Here is a 22,424-nt window from a genome sequence, read left to right on the forward strand (position 1 = left end):
CATTCCAGTTCCCTCTTTTCACCTTAGGCGACGAATCGCTGAAAGTGCCCCGGTGCCTGGCTTCATAGACAAATTTTCATGAATCCATCAATCAACTGCCTTTATGTTACCTTATTTTACCCTTACATTATTTAGATCTGGCTCTTCTCAGCGTCCTCTATCCTCTACAATTAATCATTTTTGCTACTGACACAATACTGCATTCATCTACTGCTTCGACATCCACTTGCTCTTTACGTTTCCACTCTGCGCGTACTTCTTTCTGGTACAATTCCTTTCTGTCTCTCAAGCACTTGTTCTAGTTCACCCATATATTTTCATTAGCATCCCTTCTTTGTCGATTTCGCTTCTTATCTTAGTTTTCTGTCAAAGAAAACCATTGTGCCGGCTTTGTCTGTCCGTCCGCACTTTTTCTGTCCGCCCTCAGATCTTAGAAACTTCTGATGCTAGAGGGCTGCAAATTGGTGTGTTGACCATCCACCCTCCAATCGTCAAACATGACAAATTGCAGCCTTCTAGCCTCAGTGGTTTTTATTTGATTTAAGTTTAAAGCTAGCTAGAATCATACTTCTGGCAGCGCTGTAGGTACCAACAACATAGGCCACCACCGGACAGAAAACTCGATTGCGCAGAAGAAACTTTGGCGCATTTTTTACTTGTTTGTGTCTTGCAGCTGAAATTCAAACGCTCTTACTTCACTAAACATTACTTTTCATTATCAATGCCCTTGTTATTCATCATTCCTTTCCATCCTGATACCAGGCACTTCCTCCATTCCCTCTCCGCCATCAACTCCCTCACGTTACTCCTCTACTCCTTCTAACTTCCTCATCATCATCAGACCTCGTAGTATCCCTCTATTCCTCGTTCCCACGTGCGCATACCCGCAGGCAATCCTTACTGGCTGGCCATTAACTCCTTCCATTCCGGCGTCTTAAACCTCGCCTATTTTTCCTCCACTTTCAGTCTCCTAGCTTTTCCTTCCTCCACTTTCAGTCTTACTGCTTTTATGTCGAACTCATTTACCTTCATTGCAGTATACCACGACGCTTGCAGCGCAATGCAAGGCGTCTGATGTCAGCCATTTCTGCAAACCCTGAGTTAATCTGAGCGCGGAAAGGAGTTTGGTTTGTTCATCATTTTTGTCCAAGCCGATTACTACACAGGCCTTGGGTAATCGGTCATTGACTGCGGAGGTTCGCTGGCAAAATGGAAACAAGTGGGTTCTCTACATTGTTATTCTGGTGCATCTACCAATCGCATCGCTGACATGGCAAGCACTAAAAAAATGTGTGAAACTGTTTCTTGAACTACTCACTATATCAGACCTGTCGGCGAGACAAAAATATAAAACTGAATTGAATTGGATATAGAATTTAGGCCATAGACCAAGCGCTGGGACCTATGAAGTATCATTCAGCGCTGAAACGGAAATTGACAGTACAAGGTCTGAAAGGTGTAACAGAAGGAAAACCTCAAAGCAGTTGCACTACGAATCAATTGTTAGAGATGGAAGAAAGAGAATATGAAAGGAAGTGCAGTAAAAAGAACGAAAGGGGGTTGCAGCTAGGGGCCTAAAGAAGGCACTCTGCAAAGAACCTAAGTGACGCCAACAGCGCACTGACGGCCCTACCCCCCCTGCGGGGCAAGAATATAAAAATGACCATGAGTCTCACTTTTGTAACGAGGTTCTTCCACGACGTCGAGTGAGATATGATAATCGCCGCCAGAATATTAGTGCGGGAAGTCGATCCCTCGTCTCAGTGTGGAGCACCGGTGGGACGATCGCCGTGTGAATGAGTTTTTTTCTCCCCTCCCGTTTCGAGTAACATTTATAAATCCCGGATATTCTTATGAGAATCCGCTTTTATTCCGACGACGTGAATGCGTCTGGACCGTGGTCGAAGTGTGGGGGCTAATTGCTACATAGGAAAGGCATGTCATTAACAAGTAATAAATGCGCTGAAATTTCTTCGCGCAATCGAGTTTTCTGTACAGCGTATAATGCTGTATGAAGCTCTCAGCCATGGCCCATGAAACACTCAGCCGCGGTCCATGAAACTTCCAGCCACGGCCCGGTGGTGGCCAGTGTTGTTGACACCCGTAGCGATGCCAGACGTACGATCATGGCTAGATTTAACCTTAAATAAAGTAAAAACTACTGAGGCTAGAGGGCTGATGATTAGAGGGTGGATGTTCAACATACCAATTTGCAGCCCTCTAGCCTCAGTAGTTTTAAAGATCTGTGGGCGGACAGAAAAAGCGCGGACGGACAGACAAGCAGCCATCTCTATAATAGTTGTCTTTTGCAGAAAACTAAAAAGCTACTTAAAACGACCCGACGAGTAACCTGTGAATCACGAAGAACCAGAAAAATGTTGATTAAAAATCAAAGAAAGAATGTGCGACCTTTCTAAACACAGAAATGAGGAGCCATTTGCGAAACGAAAGCTTAAGTGTCCAAAACACAGTCAGGTTCAATTAGAGATAAGGATACACAACAAGCGAGAGGCAGAGAAAGAAAATAAGTCAGCAGAAGAAAAAACAGTAAAGGAACGAGTCAGCTGAAGCACTAACGACACACGAGGACGGAGGAGAACTGCTAAGAAGTAAAAAGTTGAAGAGACACAAAATGAAGGGACCGGGATAGGAGAGTGGCTGTCGCAAAGAAAAAAAAAACAAAATAAGAGAGAGAAGATACGAAGGGAAAGGGGGAAGGAATGACATTCGAGGAGAAGAAGAAGAAGAAGAAGAAGAAGAAGAAGAAGAAGAAGAAGAAGAAGCAGCAGCTTCATATGCACCGAATGGAGGAATAAGCAGGAGAAAAAGTGGAACCGGTAGTAAAGGAGGCCGGATGGGGCCGAAGAAGAAGCATTGTATACTGCACCGCGTAGTAGAGCATCGTAATAATCAATATTTAAAGTTGTATGTTTCTAGGCTCCCTTTGGTAAGGCTAAGGAACATAATACAGGAGACATAAAACATCGATTGACGATGGAGACTTCGAGGACCATCTAATGTTACGGCCAGGATCTATAATTGAATCTGTCCGTGTGTGTGCGCGCGTCCTCCTTCTCTCTCTCTCTGTGTGCCACGCTCTGTACTGCACGCCATGTGGGGAAACTGGCTGAATATAGCATAACTCGGTATGATAGAAAGGAATGGATCATAACCCATTTTTGCAGATGATCCCTGTCTAAACTTCGCTGTAGGCATTACTTAAGGTTCTTTGCAGCGTGCCTTCGGCCCCTGGCTGCAACCCCTGTCGTTCCTTTTACTGTATCTCCTTTCATATTCCCTTTCTTCCATCTTACTTTCCACCCTCTCCTAACGATTGATTCACAGCGCAATTTTGCGAGGTTTTCCTCCTGTTACACCTTTCAAACCTTTCCACTGTCAACTTCCGTTCCAGAGCTGAATAACCTCATAGGTCCCAGTGCTTAATTCTAAAGTCTGTCTTCAATTACATTCCTGTCTAAACTCAAACATTTTTTTTACAACTTTCCCATATTTGTATCTCGTTATCTTCTATACCCCTAATTCCCTTCCCATCTGAAACAGTCGAGAGGAAGCGGAGAAGACGACACGCTTACCTTCAGGGTAGTAATGCTGTCTTATGGTGGATGTTTTTGCATCGTGTCGCTTCAGGCCCGGGATATGTTTCTGGAAGGAGTTCATCTCCCTCTCGGCGATCACCTGCAGTCCGTCGATCACATTGTCGTCGCCAAGATCTTCATACTTCGAGTACTTATCCGTAACGTGACCATCTGGAATGCACAACAAAAAGAAAAGCAACGTTAGTCATATTCGTGGTGACCTAGAACTGTTTACTTCCGAGAGACTTGCTCTGCTATGATCTCTGTCAAACTAGGGCTGTTTACTTCCAAGAAACTTGCTCTGCTATGATCTCTGCCAAACTACGGCTGTTTACTTCCAAGAGACTTGCTCTGCTATGACCTCTGTCAAACTAGGACTGTTTACTTCCAAGAGACTTGCTCTGCTATGATCTCTGTCAAACTAGGACTGTTTACTTCCAAGAGACTTGCTCTGCTATGATTTCTGTCAAACTAGGGCTGTTTACTTCCAAGAGACTTCCTCTGCTATGATCTCTGTCAAACTAGGGCTGTTTACTTTCAAGAAATTTGCTCTGCTATGATCTCTGTCAAACTAGGGCTGTTTACTTTCAAGAAATTTGCTCTGCTATGATCTCTGTCAAACTAGGGCTGTTTACTTTCAAGAAATTTGCTCTGCTATGATCTCTGTCAAACTAGGGCTGTTTACTTCCAAGAGACTTCCTCTGCTATGAACTCTGTCAAACTAGGGCTGTTTACTTTCAAGAAATTTGCTCTGCTATGATCTCTGTCAAACTACGGCTGTTTACTTTCAAGAGACTTGCTCTGCTATGATCTCTGTCAAACTAGGGCTGTTTACTTCCAAGAGACTTGCTATGCTATGATCTCTGTCAAACTAGGACTGTTTACTTTCAAGAGACTTACTATGCTATGATCTCTGTCAAACTAGGACTGTTTACTTCCAAGAGACTTCCTCTGCTATGATCTCTGTCAAACCAGGGCTGTTTACTTCCAAGAGACTTGCTCTGCTATGATCTCTGTCAAACTAGGGCTGTTTACTTTCAAGAAACTTGCTCTGCTATGATCTCTGTCAAACTAGGACTGTTTACTTCCAAGAGACTTGCTCTGCTATGATCTCTGTCAAACTAGGACTGTTTACTTCCAAGAGACTTGCTCTGCTATGATCTCTGTCAACCTAGAACTTTACTTTCAAGAGACTTGCTCTGCTATGATCTTTGTCAACCTAGAACTTTACTTTCAAGAGACTTGCTCTGCTATGATCTCTGTCAACCTAGGACTGTTTACTTTCATGAGACTTGCTCTACTACGATCTCTGTAGGAGTTATTTTTACAACTAGTTACAGTTGGAATTCAATTCAGTCTGGTGCTACTGTTAGCAGACCAAGAATCCCAAGACATTTCCTATGGCTGGGCTAAACGATCACCATTTTGTAAATCTGCGTCTCTATGTAATCGAATCACATCTTTATTTCCATGTAATTCGAACACCAGTTACTCACGAACCCATACTATGAGAACTAGATACAAACACGCCCACACTATATATGTATGTGTGTGTATACTTGTATATATATATATTTATACATACAAATACATACATCCATATATACATGTGTATATATATCATATTTTGACAACAACACCGTTAAGATAAATAAAAATTTATTGCAGCGTACACACACACACACACTCAGTAAGTGTTACCATTCTGTTTTCAGTAAAGCCTTTAGGGATGAGGCTGTCAGTCTCATACTCTGCCCAGACTCAGAGGATGCTGAAGCGGTATTATGAGCCAATGGAACCAGGCTCTTTTTGATGGTCACTCATCTACTTACTGACCTGACTGAGCACTGCAGAGCTCCACTGATCAAGCAACCAGCAGTACAGTGAATGTTGTTATTACCGCTAAATGAGGAAACCCCCTTCCCCATATTACATGCTCCAGACACGACGGTGCAAATTGGACACGGAGGTGAGCCCCAAAAGAAACTAATAGACCAGTGGTTCTCAACCTTTTTTGGCCTATGCACCCTTTCATCGTACGTCAGAATGTCACCTACTAGCCCCACCCCCTTTCCAAAACTGTCTGCCTCAAAAGGTGCATTCCAAATAATATGCAACAAAATACCAACACAAACACACAAGCTAGCAGAGAGAGAGAAAGCCCAGCGTGACCTCTCAGTAGTGCGCACCGATGCACACTGCCTTTTGTGTGGTCATAGAGCCAATTTGAGCCTGCCAATATGTGGTCACAATTCTCCCCTACCCCTGAAACTCTGAAATTCCCCCCTGGTTGAGAACCACTGCTATAGAGCATCAAGGTTTACATTATAATCCTGAGCAACCAGTGCATATATCAGAGACATTTCCAATGCAATCACTTCCTAACCACTAAAACAAGTCCTCACATGGAAATCATCAAAGATGCTTCTGCAATTTATCAAAGCACAAATAATAATATTGCATGACTAGTCAGCCATCTAGAAAAGCAACTGAACAATCTAGATAAAGTTTTGCCATTGCTCGTTGCTTTCCTTCCTCTGTAATTTTTACCGTATTCAAAGAACCTACTGCTTAAAATGATATAAAGAACTTACTGCTTAAACTGATATAAAGAACTTACTGCTTACATTGATATAAAGAACTTACTGCTTAAACTGATATAAAGATCTTACTGCTTACACTGATATAAAGAACTTACTGCTTAAAATGATATAAAGAACTTACTGCTTAAACTGATATAAAGAACTTACTGCTTAAACTGATATAAAGATCTTACTGCTTACACTGATATAAAGAATTTACTGCTTAAAATGATATAAAGAACTTACTGCTTAAACCGATAAAAAGAACTTACTGCTTAAACTGATATAAAGACCTTACTGCTTACACTGATATATTTACCATTTACCTTAAAGAAACATCTGTATTTACTTGTAAATATACTCCAACACGAACATATCTACATACTTACTTAAACAGGTAAACTTACTTTGTATACCACCGGAGAAAAATGAAAAACTATGCACAACATTATGTGGTCCACGTGAAATTCTTTCCTTATCTACAAATCACTATAAACCAAGATATACTAATCTTTATAAGCTCAGATTTACTTCCCACACATTAAATTCACAAATTTATACACTCATGTAGACATCATAAAGTGCATACCTAAATAAAGACCTCTAAAAATAATTGTGGAACTAGGCAAAAGGGAATCAATTGCCTTCCAATATATCCTTATTTAAATCAGCTATACTTCCTCACTCCTTAACTTCAAATCAAAGTTAATCCACATATCGGAATGCACTTTCGCAACGCTCCGGAAAATTTTCAAATTGCACCTGAAATTGTCTTAAATAAAGCATTGTTACTTGCTATCATTCTAAAATTACAAGGTCAAGATGCTCATGCGAATACAGGCATCCCAGATGTCAGTCCCTTCATGAAACAAAAAAGCTCTGCAGTTCTCGAAGAACGTCATATCACAAACTTCGACATTTTTCCAGGTGGTAACTTTATTTTGACTCCGCGGGATAAAGCAGGTATTGAGAAACGAAATCTTATAATAAGCATTTCCACTACATCACACAAACCTAATTAGCATCTTTACCTGTTGCATAAAGTCCACGGAGGCCCAGACAAACAGCAAGGGGTGGCAGAGACCTTGACCCGTACTCTTTAAGGTCAGACAATCATGCAGAAGCATTCTGCGCCTTACACACTCAGTGTCGGCAAATGCCAGCCATTTAAATCTTCGACACTGAAAATGTATGACGGCAATATGCTACCTAGAATAATTCCATCCGTACATCTCAGGAGCGGGTAGAAATAACCACACCTAACCTAGAAACGTTGGTTTCGGTGTCAGAAAGATGGAAATTTAACAAGGGGCACTTGATCTAGAAGCTTATTCTAAAGATAAAAACGGTAATGATACAAGATATCAACCGTGGCAGGCTCAATCTGGCTCTAAGACCACACAAAACGCAGCGTGCATCGGTCCGCAGTACCGAAAGGTCACGCTGGGCTTTCTGTCCGCTAGCTTGTGTGTTTGTGTTAATGTTTTGTTACATATTATTTAGAATGTACCTTCTGAGGCAGACAATTTTAGAAAGGTGGTGGTGGTGGTGGTGGTGGTTTGGGAACTTGACATGGAGAAAGGGTGCTTGGGCCAAAAAAGGTTGAGAACCGCTGGTTTAGGATACGTGGAAAACCGATTCTAATGGGCCTAAAATTATCACACGTGAAAGGGCCCCTCAGCATCCCGTTCAGCAAAGGAAAGGAAGTAACTCGCTGAATATTAGTTTCGTGGGCCTAATGGTAATTCGAACAAGGCGTTGGAAACAACAACAGTGAAACTAGTAGTCTAAATGGAGGAAATTTTTAAACCAGAGGTTCGAATAATATTCCCAAAGCCTTGACTATCTCCAACTGTTAGTTTAACTGCCAATAGCTTTTGCCACGACCTTCCTAATGCCAGCTGAATTTAATCTGGACTGTTAAACTCTCATATTCATAGAAACTGAACCTTTCTATGGCTACCTGCAGGCCTCAAGGGCAAACAAGTAAAAAATGTGCCGAAGTTTCTGCGGGGCAATCGAGATTTCTGTACAGCTTATAATGCTGTATGAAACTCTCGATGTGCCGCAGTATGAAACTCTCAGTTACGACCGGGCAGCGCTCAGTTGCCCCCCAGATGCGGTCAAGTGAAGGTGGGTCGGCGACGCCTCTGGAACTGGAGCCGGCGGTGACAGACGCACGACCCATGGCTAACTTTAACCTTAAATAAAATAAAAACTAGTGAGGCTACAGGGCTGCAATTTGGTATGTTTAATGACTGGAGGGTGGATGATCAACACAGCAATTTGCAGCCCTCTAGCCTACGTAGTTTTTAAGATCTGAGGGTGGATGGACAGACAAATAGCCATCTCAATAGTTTTCTTTTACAGAAAATAAAAAAACCCTCTTCGTACAGTCAGGGCAACATTACACACAGTGACCACATTTGGCCACTTTATACTCTCTTTATAGCTACACTAAGTATCACGTTTTAAAGCAATCACAGAAATGATTCGTTCAGTAGTGATCGAGATGATTGTTGCTATAGAATACAAATTTCTCGCCTCCAGCTGACTTGCTAATAAACAGTGAAACAAATAAAAACAAATCCGCCTAAGTTTTGAATAGAATACAGAATTTAGGCCAAAGGCCAAGCACTGGAACCTATGAGGTCATTCAGCGCTGAAACGGAAATTGACAGTAAAAGGTTTGAAAGGTATAACAGGAGGAAAACCTCACAGTTGCACTAGGAATCAACTGTTAGGAGAGGGTGGAAAGTAAGATGGAAGAAAGAGAATATGAAAGGAAGTACATTAAAAGGAACGAAAAGGATCGCAGCTAGGGGCCGAAGGCACGCTGCAAAGAAGCTTGAGTAATAGTGCAGCAGATAATTGCATATTTCATAAGAATCGTTCAGATAGTGAAACAAGCATGAAATTTTGCACAAGTGCTCTTTAAAATTCCCTCTATCAGAAAAGGGCGCTGGCCACGCAAAAAATTTAATATGGCGGCCAAATTCAAGATGGCGTAGTATCGACAGATTTTGGCTAATTTTTCACTAGAATGGCATGTATTTGCTTCTAGCAATATGGTAAAGCTCTTCCATACTATTTCTTGTGAATATTATGTTTCTGTAGCTTCCCAGTACAGTTTACCTTTAAATATGGGGGCGGCTATATGGCTGCCAAGAAAAGGTAGAAACAATAATTATAATGAGAAATAATGCCCGTTCAACAATTATCGTTTTAAGCATGGATCTTGGTTTCTGTGGTTTTAGATCCTAATGAGGCCATCTCTTTCGAATAACTCATCAATTTTGAAGGAAAATTAATAAATGTAAAAGAGTGTATGTCTGCACACAACCAGGGCACACTGGTGACATCACTGCTGTGTAACTCAGCATGGGGTTCAGTGCCAGCTAATCCAGCTTTACTAATCCTGTAGTCTTAGACTAGTAGTTGTAGTATAGTTTAGTTTAGTGTCCCAAATGCTTTCTAACAGCCCCAGACCAGCTATAGTTAGATAGCCGCACCTGAATAGACAGGATGTGCCAGCGCGAGAGCCGAGCCAAGGGTATGGGGCTGTACATGATGGTTCATGTACTTACCCGGATGGTGTACAGATCACACGGGACTTAAATGGCACTGGATGAATGATCGGGCTAGGTGTAGGGAGACCCCCAACCTAGTTGAATCCCATACAGGAATGTGTGCTTTGTTTAAGGTGGTAAAAGGATAACCTCTCGGCCTTAATCAAAAGTGAAATCATGGCAGAATGTGATGCCAATCAATATTGAGCAGTAGAAAAACAAACTGGAGTTTGTGTTGTCTTTGTCAGAAGGACAAAAGAGGTGAGCACTTGACATCACCTCCAAGTCATCATGTCCTAGACCATGATGGGTACACAATGCTGGCAAGGAACATTCCCATGTTCAGTGAAATTAATGAAATGCCACTGATAATGGATCCAGCAAGGCTGGATGAAGGTGATGGCATAGAGGCCACTCTCAGGAAAAATGCAGCAAAATACCATGTGAACTGTCGCTTGTTGTTTAACAACACTAAACTGGACCGTGCAAGAAAGCGACAATCCAATGACCAGACCAGCAACACAGTTAGGAGATGCCACAGTTAGCAAATATGTGGAGGAGGGTGTGGTCTGTCCCCCAGTACTGCGAAAAGGGTTGTTCACCACTGCAGTGATGGACAACATCGACCACAACCCATCTGCAACTACTGCCACTACCTCCTTCCATGGAACTAGCATCTCCATATTTCAGCACCCCACCAAGGAGAACACTGGACAGGAAAGACAGCAACTAAAGTTTGCACCTGAGAAAGTGAGAGTCGGTGCTGAATTGCCGGACACATTCACAAACATCTCACCAGCTTCCTTTCAAACAAAGAACCCTGTGCCACCAAACACTGCAATACCAAAGCCACCCACAGATATCTTGGGGCCACAGCTTGCACTGGAGTATCAGTGGCTAGACAAGGTCATAGTCACCCAGGAAATAGATGATGCAGTGAATCTGACGTGGTCAGCTCATCACGCTTCAATGAAGAGAAGCCCAGAATTTGAAGTAACCATAACTTCATTGCTTCCTCTCCTGCGTGATCAGGCTCATTCTGTTGCTACGATCAAACACGTGATGCAGAAAGTGCAGGATGTCACTGATTTTCTGAACCCTGGCCAGATACCCATAATCACAGCTGATCAGCCAATCTATGCCGTAGCAAAGCAGGTGCAGTGGCAGTGGCCTGATCAGTATGGCGAAGACAAGTATCTGGTAATGTTTGGTGGTCTGCACATTGAGATGGCAGCAATGACATCTCTTGGTACTCTTCTTCATGGCAGTGGTTGGACAGGAGCTCTGGTGGAGGCAGGAGTTGCTTCATCTGGAACTGCAGAATCCTTCCTGTCAGCTGCAAGTGTAACCAGGACACGGCAGATGCACCAGGTTACAGCCTCTAGTTTGTACAAAACTCCTGAGGACAGCATACACTGACTACTGTGCTGAGAAAGCAAAGAACAATGAGCAGGCATTAGAGTTTGAGGAGTGGTGTGACCTTCGAAGACAGCAAGTCCACAGTTCCACTTCTGGCACATGGTGTTGTCTATGGAACTTGTGATATTCCTACTGATCAGGTCCTTCCGTGAGGCCAATTTTGTCCTCTACTGCCAGGCATTGCATGAGCTGATACCCTACTTCTTTTCCAACAATAATACAAACTATGCTCGTTGGCTGCCTATTCACCTCAGGGACATGCTTACCCTAGAGAGTTCACACCCAGAGTTGCACAAGGAGTTCAAGGCTGGCAACTTTGTTGTGCACAAGACCAGTCGCCAGTTCTCAGCAATGGCTCTTGACCAAGCTCATGAGCAGACCAATGCCTTTATAAAGGCTGATGGCGAAGCCATTGGGCTGACTGAAGATCCGTCAGCACTCAGAAGATGGATGGTGGCTGGCCCAGAGATCATCTGCTTGGTGTCTGCATACGAAACAGAGGTTCAAAGTAAGAGTCTAATGAGCAGACAACACACCATGAACAAACACCTCATGCGCAGAAGACATTCTTGGAGAGAGTCAGCAAGCTGTCATTGGCTTTAAACACTTGGGAAGTCCTTTTCAGGAAGAGAGCCAGGATCTGTATTCCATTGACAACAAAGACATTGCCCACCCCAGCTCAGCAGAACTTCTACAGACACACCTTGACAGAGGCCGTACTAAATTTCAGAAGTTTTCAGACTCTTTGGCAAACAATGCAGTCTCCTTCTATGAGCCGATAAAGAAGAACAGAAACTGACTTCTTCAGGCAAGAAGCTGCTCCTGTAGAACAGTCAAAGCAGAAACTTCTGAAGGAGGACTGCCAGCTTTTCTCAAAGCTATTTATATCCTGTCAGAGCCGTGAATGTGATCTGCAGGAATTCTTCCAGCACGAGAATCAAAACATTCCCAGCTTCCCCTTAGTGAGGGTGGTAGGCTGTACACATGTCAGAAGTCTCAGCTGACCTCGGTCCTGGAGAGTCATGTTACACTAGAAGACAAAGAACCAAAGACTGATGTCCTCATTGTAGATGGATCAGCTTTGGTCCATGCCTTGCCACCAAAGAAAGGAAAGACCTTTGAGGGCTATGAACTTTGCGACTTCTTGCCTGTGATACAATCCTATAGCAGCAAGTACACATCATCATCTTGTATTTGATGTATACAATACATCCAGCCTCAAAGCTGAGACCAGGCTCCAACGTGGTCAAGGAGGAAGGCGCAAGGTGACAGACAAGAACACAATTCCATCCAACTGGCGCAATTTCCTGAGACACGATGCCAACAAGACAGAGTTGTTCCAGTTCCTGGCAGACAAAGTTGCCCAGATGTCTGCCACAAATGTTGTCATTGCCACGAAAGGGTCTGCTGTCCTCAGCACTCATGAGGCTAGTCTTCAGGGACTGGAAAAGTGCTCTCATGAGGAAGCTGACACCCGCATCTTTCTCCATGCCAAATATGCCACAGAACATGGAGCCAAGACCATCACGGTTAAAGCAAATGACACAGATGTTCTTGTCGTTGCAGTCAGTGCTTTCTCCACTCTCCACAATCTAGGGCTAGAGAAGCTATGGGTGGCATTTGGCCAAGGCCAGAGCCTGCGCTGGATTGCTGTGCATGACCTGTGCAACTCTCTGGGCCAGGAGAAGGTGAATGGCATGCTCTTCTTCCATGCGTTCACAGGCTGTGATACAGTGTCAGCCTTCCGGAGCAAGGGCAAGAAGACCGCCTGGCAGACATGGAACATCTTTCCAGAGGCCTCCACTGTGTTCTCCAAACTGAGTCACTACCCTCTCAGAGTGGAAGAGAGTGACCTGAAGGTCCTGGAGAGGTTTGTCATACTTATGTATGAAAGATCCAGCACTGCTGGCACTGTGGATGAGGCTAGACTTGATATGTTTGCCAGAAAACAAAGGGCATATGAGGCCATTCCACCAACCAGGAGCTCTCCTCCAACACACCAAGCGTGCTGCGTACCAGGCTGGTTGTGTGTGGGGGCAGGCCACCAGTGTCAGCCACAGCCAGAGAACCCTGCTGAGTGGGGATGGCAAAAAGTCTGGTGAAGCATGGCAAGTCCTCTGGACAACCAACTGCCCCTTAGCCAAGAGTTGCCAACAGCTTACCAAATGTGGATGCAAAGCAGGCTGTCGGAAAGGTGCAAGTGCTACAAGCTGGCCTTCCCTGCACAGCTCTGTGCACTTGCAAATGTGAAGTCTAGATAAATATTGCCCTCTCTTCAGTAGATAATCTAGCTTGAGCATCCAACGTGTCATGCTATGCCTACCTTCTTATCCTCGAATTTTTCAAAGGTGTAGGTTGAGAGACCTATACATAGATTGGTTGCGTTTAGTCCGCATTTCTCTTCTTTTCTTTTTATGGTTACAGTCTTAGACACAATGTTGTATGTGACCATACCATTACTATTTCAGTTGAAAATAGCATATTAGTTAAACTGTCTGATCACATGAATATACCATTAAATAAAAACAGTTGGTCTCTATGTCTGCTAGCGCTGTGGATAGAAAAAAAAACTTTTATGGCAACCATTTTGTACGCCATCTTGGTTAAAATTCATTTAGTAAGGGTTTTCAATAAAATGTGTGGTATGGAACATTTTTATAACCTAAAAGTCGAGGTTTAAAAAAAAAAAAACTGGCATATTCCATCAATAGATGCTCCCAAACCAGTGAATCTCAACATAGATGGCGGCCATTTTGAAAAATAGCCGCCATCTTGGATTTTCAGGTGGCCAGCGCCCTTTTCTAAGAGAGCGTAGTCTTAGGAATGTTTGTGCCAAATTTCATGCTTGTTTCACTATCTGAACGATTTTTACAGCAATCTGCTGCACTATAATGCCTACAGTGCACCGCATGAGGTGCACCGACGGCACTGTCCCTCTCTGGGAAATCCACCCTAGTAACAGATGACCAAACAAGAGTAGACTAGAACGGGGGACACAACTTCCAGCTCAATAATAAGCAGGAAATATCCAGGGCAACTAAGAATGCGCTATTTCTGGGAATCATAAAAACGTTATATAAGATGAATTTTAAAGAGGCAAAAATACCCCTCGTTATTATGCGAAAGAATCTTCCGGGTCCCACCGGGTGGCAGCGAAGAATTCAATCCAGGAGGATTCAGCTATATTAAAAGAATGTGCAGAATGTCCTTGTGGCAATTTAAGTAGCTGATATCCAAGTTCAAAATCTTTCTCGGGCCATTAGGCGTTAACGGATTTTATTCACAGTTTGTAAACATGTATTCTCTTTCTGTATGTTCGTTTTCTTCTTCTTCTTCTTCTTCTTCTTCTTCTTCTTCTTTCTTCTTCTTCTTCTTCTTCTTCTTCTTATTATTATTATTATTATTATTATTATTATTCAGTAGATGAAACCTATTCATACGGAACAAGCCCACCGAAGGGGCCACTGACTTGAAATTCAAGTTTCCAAAGAATATGGTGTATTTAAGTAGCTGATATCCAAGTTCAAAATCTTTCTCGAGCCATTAGCCGTTAACGGATTTTATTCACAGTTTGTAAACATGTACTCTCTTTCTGTATTTCGTTTTTATTATAATTATTATTATTATTATATCAGTAGCTGAAACCTATTCATATGGAACAATCCCACCAAAGGGGCCACAGACCTGAAATTCAAGCTTCCAAAGAATATTAAGGTGTTCATTAGGAAGAAGTAAGAGGAAGTAAAGTGACATACAGAAAGAAGAGATCCCACTCACTTATTAAAAAAGGGAAAAAAATTAATAAATAGATAAAAATGTATCAAAATGCAAGAAGAATAGTATCAGGGCAGTAATGCATTGCATTTTCGCTTGAACTTCTGAACTTCCAAATGCACGACATCCTCTGAAGGGAGGCTGTACTGTGAGCTTTTGAACACTCTTCTTCAACAGCCTCCGAGGATGTTGGATAACTTTGAGGGAAAACATAGAGGTTTCGGGTAAATAAAATAAATAAAATTATGCTTCAGGTAAATAAAATTATATATGTAAGTTAATTTACTATTTAGCTGAATCATCAATTGGATTTGTGACTACACAAAACAAATTAATCTGACAAATTTGTGAATTAAATCTCTCTCTCTCTCTCTCTCTCTCTCTCTCTCTCTCTCTCTCTCTCTCTCTCTATCTCTCACCATACTGTGTATATACAAACATACGTTACACATATATATTATATATATATATATAGAGACATATATATATATATATATATATATATATATATATATATATATATATATATAGAGAGAGAGAGAGAGAGAGAGAGAGAACGAGAGAACGTGATGGGACTCGGAGTGCAGCCCTTTAACCGGTAGGTTAGAATCCCAACTGCGACATCGTAGATTCTTCATTCATTTTCCACTCAGATTCAAGGACTGTAGTGATACGTCCTTCCAAAATCTTGAGAATAATACGTGCACACACACACATACATTAGTGTATGTACGTGCGCATGTGTCACATGGCACTTAGTGAGAGAAAGGTGAAAAGGGCAGTGCGTGTGCATGAATGGAAAGGACAAAGATCAGCCGTCTATGAGGTAGCTGAAAGGCGTAGGTCTAGCGTAGAGGTAGTCCTTGCATTGCCAGGAGTAGTCTAGTATTGGCAAGAGTAAGAATATATACTTCAAGGAGTTGCATAGGTGTTAAGAGAAAAAGCTGCAACAGTAAGCGTGCATGGCTCAGGAATATTACTAAACAATGAAAATGAAAGGGAATGCTGTGTGAATCCGTGCTTGTTTTGTCTGAAGAATATAGAGTGTTGATGGTTCTAGGTCATTCAACACAAAGGTAGGCGACAGAGGAAGGTACGGTGCTGTTCACAGGTATGGAGTTCATCGTGGAAGAGTAAGATGAATGATGTAAATGTCTCTTTTCACCACTACAGTTGTTTCGGAGGATCCAAGTTACGAGAGGATCTTATCAGAAGTTAGCCCTCATGCTTCGGTTAAACTTCTCCTTGAAGTATGCCATCATACGATGCTTAATAGACACTCGAGGCTCGTACGTTTTTTTAATCTTCCCAGAGAAAAGGAGAAAAGTTCGATCTCCAAGTCTGGTTCTCTACACAAACTTTCCATTAAAAGGAGAATTTCAGCTTATCATCAGTAATGTTGAAAGCTACCTTTGCCATTTCTTTGATTCACTGGGCTGATAATGAAGGAGTTCATTTCCTTTCTCTCTCTCTCTCTCTCTCTCTCTCTCTCTCTCTCTCTCTCTCTCTCTCTCTCTCTCTCTCTCTCTCATGTAAAGTACATTCATTACTCTCATAACAACCAAGGCTTTCACTGAACTGTCTACATATGTTACGGTAAGACTGTGAAACCAGAAATTTCACGAAATCCCTGAAATTTCCGGGGAATTCGTGACACCACCAATTCACTTAGGGACATTTGATCTCCGAGGGGCTAGTACTAAACTCGACGAAACACATTTGATCCCGAGGGGCTAGTACTAAACACGGCGAAACACATTTGATCCCTGAGGGGCTAGTACTAATCATGGCGAAACAGTGTAGATGTCCCTAAGTGAATTGTTACTTTCACGAATTCCCTGAAAATTTCAAATCCCTGGTTTCACAGTCTTACTGTAACATATAAAGTATGTCTTGACATGTGCGGTGTCTCGAGAGCGGTCGTTTTAATCCCATGAAAATGGCAACGAACGAAAAAGCATTTAGGATAACGAGACGTTCTTCCCCACAATGACCACTGAGGGAAACCGGAGTGAAGCCAGGCCAAGAGACACAAGGTCTACCCAGTTGGGTGGAGTCGCCTACCACCTGGGGTAACTACGTAGGCGATGACGTATCTCCGAGGTACCTGCTCATAACGGCAATTCGCCTGCTGACGCAGCAAGGAGGTAGAAAAGCTCCGCCTACATGGGGGATTTTGGGGGAAGTGAGCAGACCTCCTCTTTCTCTTAGCCTTGGAGTGAAGGGTTTTGGTTCCGTGGGTGTTCTTTTCATAATTTTCGTGCAGGGATTGTGATTTTGAGGGACTTCCGATTTCAGTTTTCGTTAAACTGACAATGAACTATTTTTCAACACGATTTCCCTCAACGCCAACATTACTTGCGTGTCATATTCAATGCCATATCATCTTTTAAAAAAATGCCATGACACAGCACGAGAATGCAAAAAAAAAAAAAAAAAAACACAGAACGCAATTCTTTCAGTAACGAAAGACATGCGATAAAATGCAAGTCTTTATGCACTATTTCCATGGAGCTGTGCCAAAAATAGTTTTTTTTTTTCTCTCTCTCTCTCTCTCGATGCTTGAAGCGTCAACTCCATCCCTCAGCTTTAAATTGAAAGGTAGGTAGATCCTAAGGTAGCCCCAGACTCCGGCTTTAACCAGGACAGAACGGCTTTGGACGAGTTTTCTGTCCGACGTCGTCGCTTCGGGACAGACACGTCTACTTGTCTTCCTTTCAGGGGGGTTGTCACAAAAGTACTTGAAGATCCCGCAGCCTCTCTCTCTCTCTCTCTCTCTTTCTCTCTCTCTCTCTCTCATTAGCTTCTTTTATTTTATTTAGTTAACGTTTCATATATATATATATATATATATATATATATATATATATATATATACATATATATATATATATATATATATATATATATATATATATATATATATATATATAATATACATACAAAAATTATACATTATATATACATATACATATATAAATATATATATATATATATATATATATATATATATATATATATATATATATATATATATATATATATATATATATATACACATATATATTATGCACACACATATATATATATTACTTTAGAAAGGAAAATTTCACACGTTGGAAATTAATGGTTTTTTGCGAGTCAAAATACTACATAATGGGTTTTCTGTTCACTTCGAAAGGAGATTACCCAAGCCTGCTGCGTGACGATTGGTCCGTAGACATTTGAATCGCATGATTTGGACAGTTATTTGTCGCTTAATATAATTGCAAATGAAAAACTTGAAAAATAGTTATTACAGGTAACTTCGTTTGTCAGCAAGCAAAAACCAGTCAACGTTTTTGGAATTTTGAAATGACCATAAAACTAGATTGATGTAACGTTCAAATTTGTGTTCCTTGGATCAGATGTACGCCGAAATTTCTTCGGCGCAATCGAGTTTTCCGTACAGCTGCTACAGCGTATAATCAAGGCCGCCGAAAACAGATCTGTCTTTCGGTGGTCTCGGTATAATGCTGTATAAGCCGCGGTCCCTGAAACTTTAACCACGGCCCTTGGTGGCCTATCCTATATCACCGCCAGAGGCACGATTATAGCTAACTTTAACCTTAAATAAACCAAAAACTACTGAGGCTAGAGGGCTGCAATTTGGTATGTCTGATGATTGGAGGGTGGATGATCAACATAGCAACTTGCAACCCTCTAGCCTCAGTAGTTTTTCAGATCTGAGGGCGGACAGAAAAAGTGCGGACGGACAGACAAATAGCCATCTCAATACTTTTCTTCCACAGAAAACTAAAAAAGAAAATATCTCCCAGGTCTTTCATGATATTTATATTTTCATTATTATTCCTGTGTGTGTTTATCACTGGGTTTATTGGTGGCTCTTGTTTGCACATTTTATACCTCCGTATAGCGGTGTATTAATGACACCCAGAGAGACAGGGCATTAAATCTGCATGACACAATGTCTGTTGTTATTGTCTTCTCACTCTGAATATTGTTCAGTGCTAATATTGCAATTGCACTGGCAAGTGCTCCATACAGTCAAGTACAGGATTGTTTGTGTACACACGTATCCGATAAGCAATGCACATGTGTACAAGTACACACACTGTGCAAGTGGGTGGGAGGTACATCCTTCTTTTACAAGTGTTTCTTCTCAGTGTTACACTGCTGTTGATCAATACGAATTCATCCGCTCGCTCAACTGTAGGGATACGGAGGTTCCACCAGCTACAGTTATTAAACATTACTGGCGAGGGGGGAGGGGGTCACTTTAAGGGAACAGTTGTTGTTTGAGAATAGAAGAGAATATAGAATTAGGCCAAATGCCTAGCACTGGGACCTATGAGGTCATTCAGCGCTGAAACGGAAATTGACAATAGAAAGGTTTGAAAGGTGTAACAGGGGGAAAACCTCGCAGTTGCACCATGAAACAATTGTTAGGAGAAGGTGGATAGCAAAATGGAAGAAAGAGATTATGAATGGAGGTGCAGTAAAAGGAACGAAAGGGATTGCAGCTAGGGGCCGAGGGGACGCTGCAAAGAACCTCAAGTAATGCCTACAGTGCACCGCGTGAGGTGCACCGACGGCACTAACCCCCTACGGGGATAATATTAGCACAACTGTCATATGTATTTTAATATTCATACTTAATACTGGTGTTGTTTGTTATGTTATTCTTTGCAGAATTGAGCTACAAACTTAAAAGAGAGATTCTTTGGCGTCATTGTAACCCATCTTTCTTGTACTAAGCCTTGATATTTGTGGATGAGGCCACAATGGCACCCAAGAATCTGGTGATAGATAAACATCCCTTTCAAGTTTTTAGTTCTATTTTGCAAAGGGTAACATAACATGTATGTTCATTCCCCAGCAGGTGGTCACGAGAGGTTTTTAATAAATGTGAAATTATACTTTATAAAGGAATGAACATTTACGCAACATTCTCTGTAAAGTCTTTTGTAAAGATATGTATATGTAAAAATTTTATCTAATGTATATGGCTTATAGCTGGAGCAAAGGATTCAATTCAGTTCAGTTATACTGAATATACTCACAGAGACTGACAGTCACTGACTGAGCGACTAGCAGAGCAAACAGCATACTAATGCCTGCCATTCATTGGTGGTCAAACACCCAAGCACTGATCAAACCCAACGTTGCTTACCCTTGCTGATTGAAAGACCAGTGGGTTGGTGGACGCGTTACTGTCGTGACCTAGATTCACTCCCTCACAATTAGGCTACAAAGAGAATCTGCGTATTTAGGTATTGTTGACAATAAAATAATGAAGTAGAGTTTTCCCATGATTATTTCGTCTTCTTAATGACCACATCCTGTGTTGACGTGTTGACGTGTCTCTTAGTAGGATATCTCAAAAACTGGCGAACATATCTTGATGAACTCTGACAGATATAATTATTGAGCGACCCTCTCTGTGTGTGGACGGTTAGTTGACCCTCATCTGCACAATCAACGTTTTGGATTTCTAATATTGATGAGCACCTCCTGGGGGGGTCCCTCAGACAAGTTCCACAAGCAAGGAGCATCAGAAGGAGCAGCGTACAATTACTATTTTCATCACGAATCCAAAGTTGCTAGCCCTGCAGACATTCTGGAAATGAGTTACGGGTCATTTAGTGACGCAGAAGAGCAACAAAACCTCTGTAATGGCATACAACAACAAGCAAGATGGATGGTCACCCTTCTCCTCTGCCTGCTGGTGAGGCAGGTGCTTGAGTGCACAAATCAGGTCACAACTGATCTGCCGACCAGGTAAATTTCAGCCAGGAAACACCAGTGGTCGGTCTGTTCCCCACAAGGTTCAACAGACAGCTCCCGGTGTTCTCCTCTCTAGCTAAGACTTGGAGGGCAAGAGATCTCACCTTATCAGCTGAGGCCTCTATGCTCACCAGGAGTTTTTAAGACCTATCAAATCAAAGGCCTGCAGCTCCGAAATAGTGTGAGAAAACCAAGATGTAGCTGCATCTATTCTACACAGATTTCACCTTAGAAAGTACATTTCACTAGAACTTCATATCAACACAGTGAAGATGATTCTATGTCAGCTCTAGTGAAGTGTTTCTAAATTTCAAAAATGTACTACGAATAAGCTCAAATAGCTTCTTGCTATTCTTCACAGAATGGTGTTTGTGGCAACATCACCCTCACTAGCACCTTGTAAGGAAAGAGGTTATTTAATTACGTCCACACAGATGCTCAGTCATCAAAGGCAACGCAGATGCACGTGGGTCATCTGCTACATTCCTGAAATTCCTAACCTGAGGAAAAGTTGAAAATTGTAATACGTTGTTCCATTTCCTCTCTCCTGCCGACAGCTGTTTAAGCCATTCACTCGCTGTTATTATAAAGATTACACTAGATCTACAATGGAAGTGAGCTCCAATATGTAGGCAAATGATAAAAAAAGAAAGATTCCAAAGTTACTGAACAAAAGTAACAAGTAAAAAATGCGCCGAAGTTTCTTCAGTGCAATCGAGTTTTCTGTACAGCGTACAATGCTGTATAAGCCGCGGCCAATGAAACTCTCAGCCGACCGTGGTGGCCTGTGTTGTTGCGTTGCCAGAAGCACGATTATGGCTAACTTTAACCTTAAATAAAATAAAAAAAACTACTGAGGCTAGAGGGCTGCAATTTGGTATGTTTGTTGACTGGAGGGTGGATGATAAACATACCAATTTTTAGCCCTCTAGCCTCAGTAGTTTTTAAGATCTGAGGGCGGAGAGCAAAAGTGCGGACAAAAAGTGCGAACAAAAAAAGTGCGGACAGACAAGACAAAGCCGGCACAACAGTTTCCTTTTCAGAAAAATATAACTAATTAAGAAGTTTCACAGATCTGAGAAATATATACATAAGGAGAATGCGACCCTTGACTCTATGAAAAATGCCGTCTACAGAGAAGAGACCAATCAAGTGCTCTCATACATTATACTAGAATAATAAGGCAACCTTCATCAAGCAGTGAAGCAAACAACGGAAGGATCGAACCCCTTCAATTATATCCCATTCTGGCTCAATGCTTCTCTAGCTGCACCTAGCTACATGTATCATTCAAACCACAGACTCAGTTGTAACAGAATCTAGTAAGTATTACATGACATCGAAATAAGTGCTTATTTGCTGATATGAAATCAACAATAAACTAATAAAATAACTTAAGAGTTTTAACTGTTTTTCAGATCCTATAAGTCGTGCCAAGATATAACAAGTTGTCTGTACAGCGTATAATCAAGGCCACCGAAAATATATCTATCTTTTGGTGGTCTCGGTATAATGTTGTATGAGCCGCGCCCCACGAAACTTTAATCACAGCCCGGAGGTGTATTGTTCTCAATATCGTTGCCAAACGCACGACTATGGCTAATTTTAACCTTAAATAAAAAAAAAAAAAAACCACTGAGGTTAGAGGGCTAAAATTTGGTATGTTTGATGATTGGAGGGTGGATTATCAACATACC

The 22,424-nt window shown here is 41.8% G+C and overlaps 1 protein-coding gene across 6 annotated transcripts in view; it reads right to left on the minus strand.

Moving 5' to 3' along the window:
- The window catches only part of LOC136847251 (monocarboxylate transporter 12-like), a 578,535-nt gene that overhangs the window by 20,686 nt on the left and 535,425 nt on the right, over window positions 1-22,424 (minus strand). For all 6 annotated transcript variants that reach the window (XM_067118753.1, XM_067118754.1, XM_067118751.1 and 3 more), the window contains one exon: window positions 3,594-3,767. In XM_067118753.1, coding sequence (XP_066974854.1) covers window positions 3,594-3,767 — 174 coding nt within the window. The remainder of the gene's footprint in view (window positions 1-3,593; window positions 3,768-22,424) is intronic.

Source organism: Macrobrachium rosenbergii, chromosome 16, assembly GCF_040412425.1.
Source record: "Macrobrachium rosenbergii isolate ZJJX-2024 chromosome 16, ASM4041242v1, whole genome shotgun sequence".
NCBI classification, from domain to species: Eukaryota; Metazoa; Arthropoda; class Malacostraca; order Decapoda; family Palaemonidae; genus Macrobrachium; species Macrobrachium rosenbergii.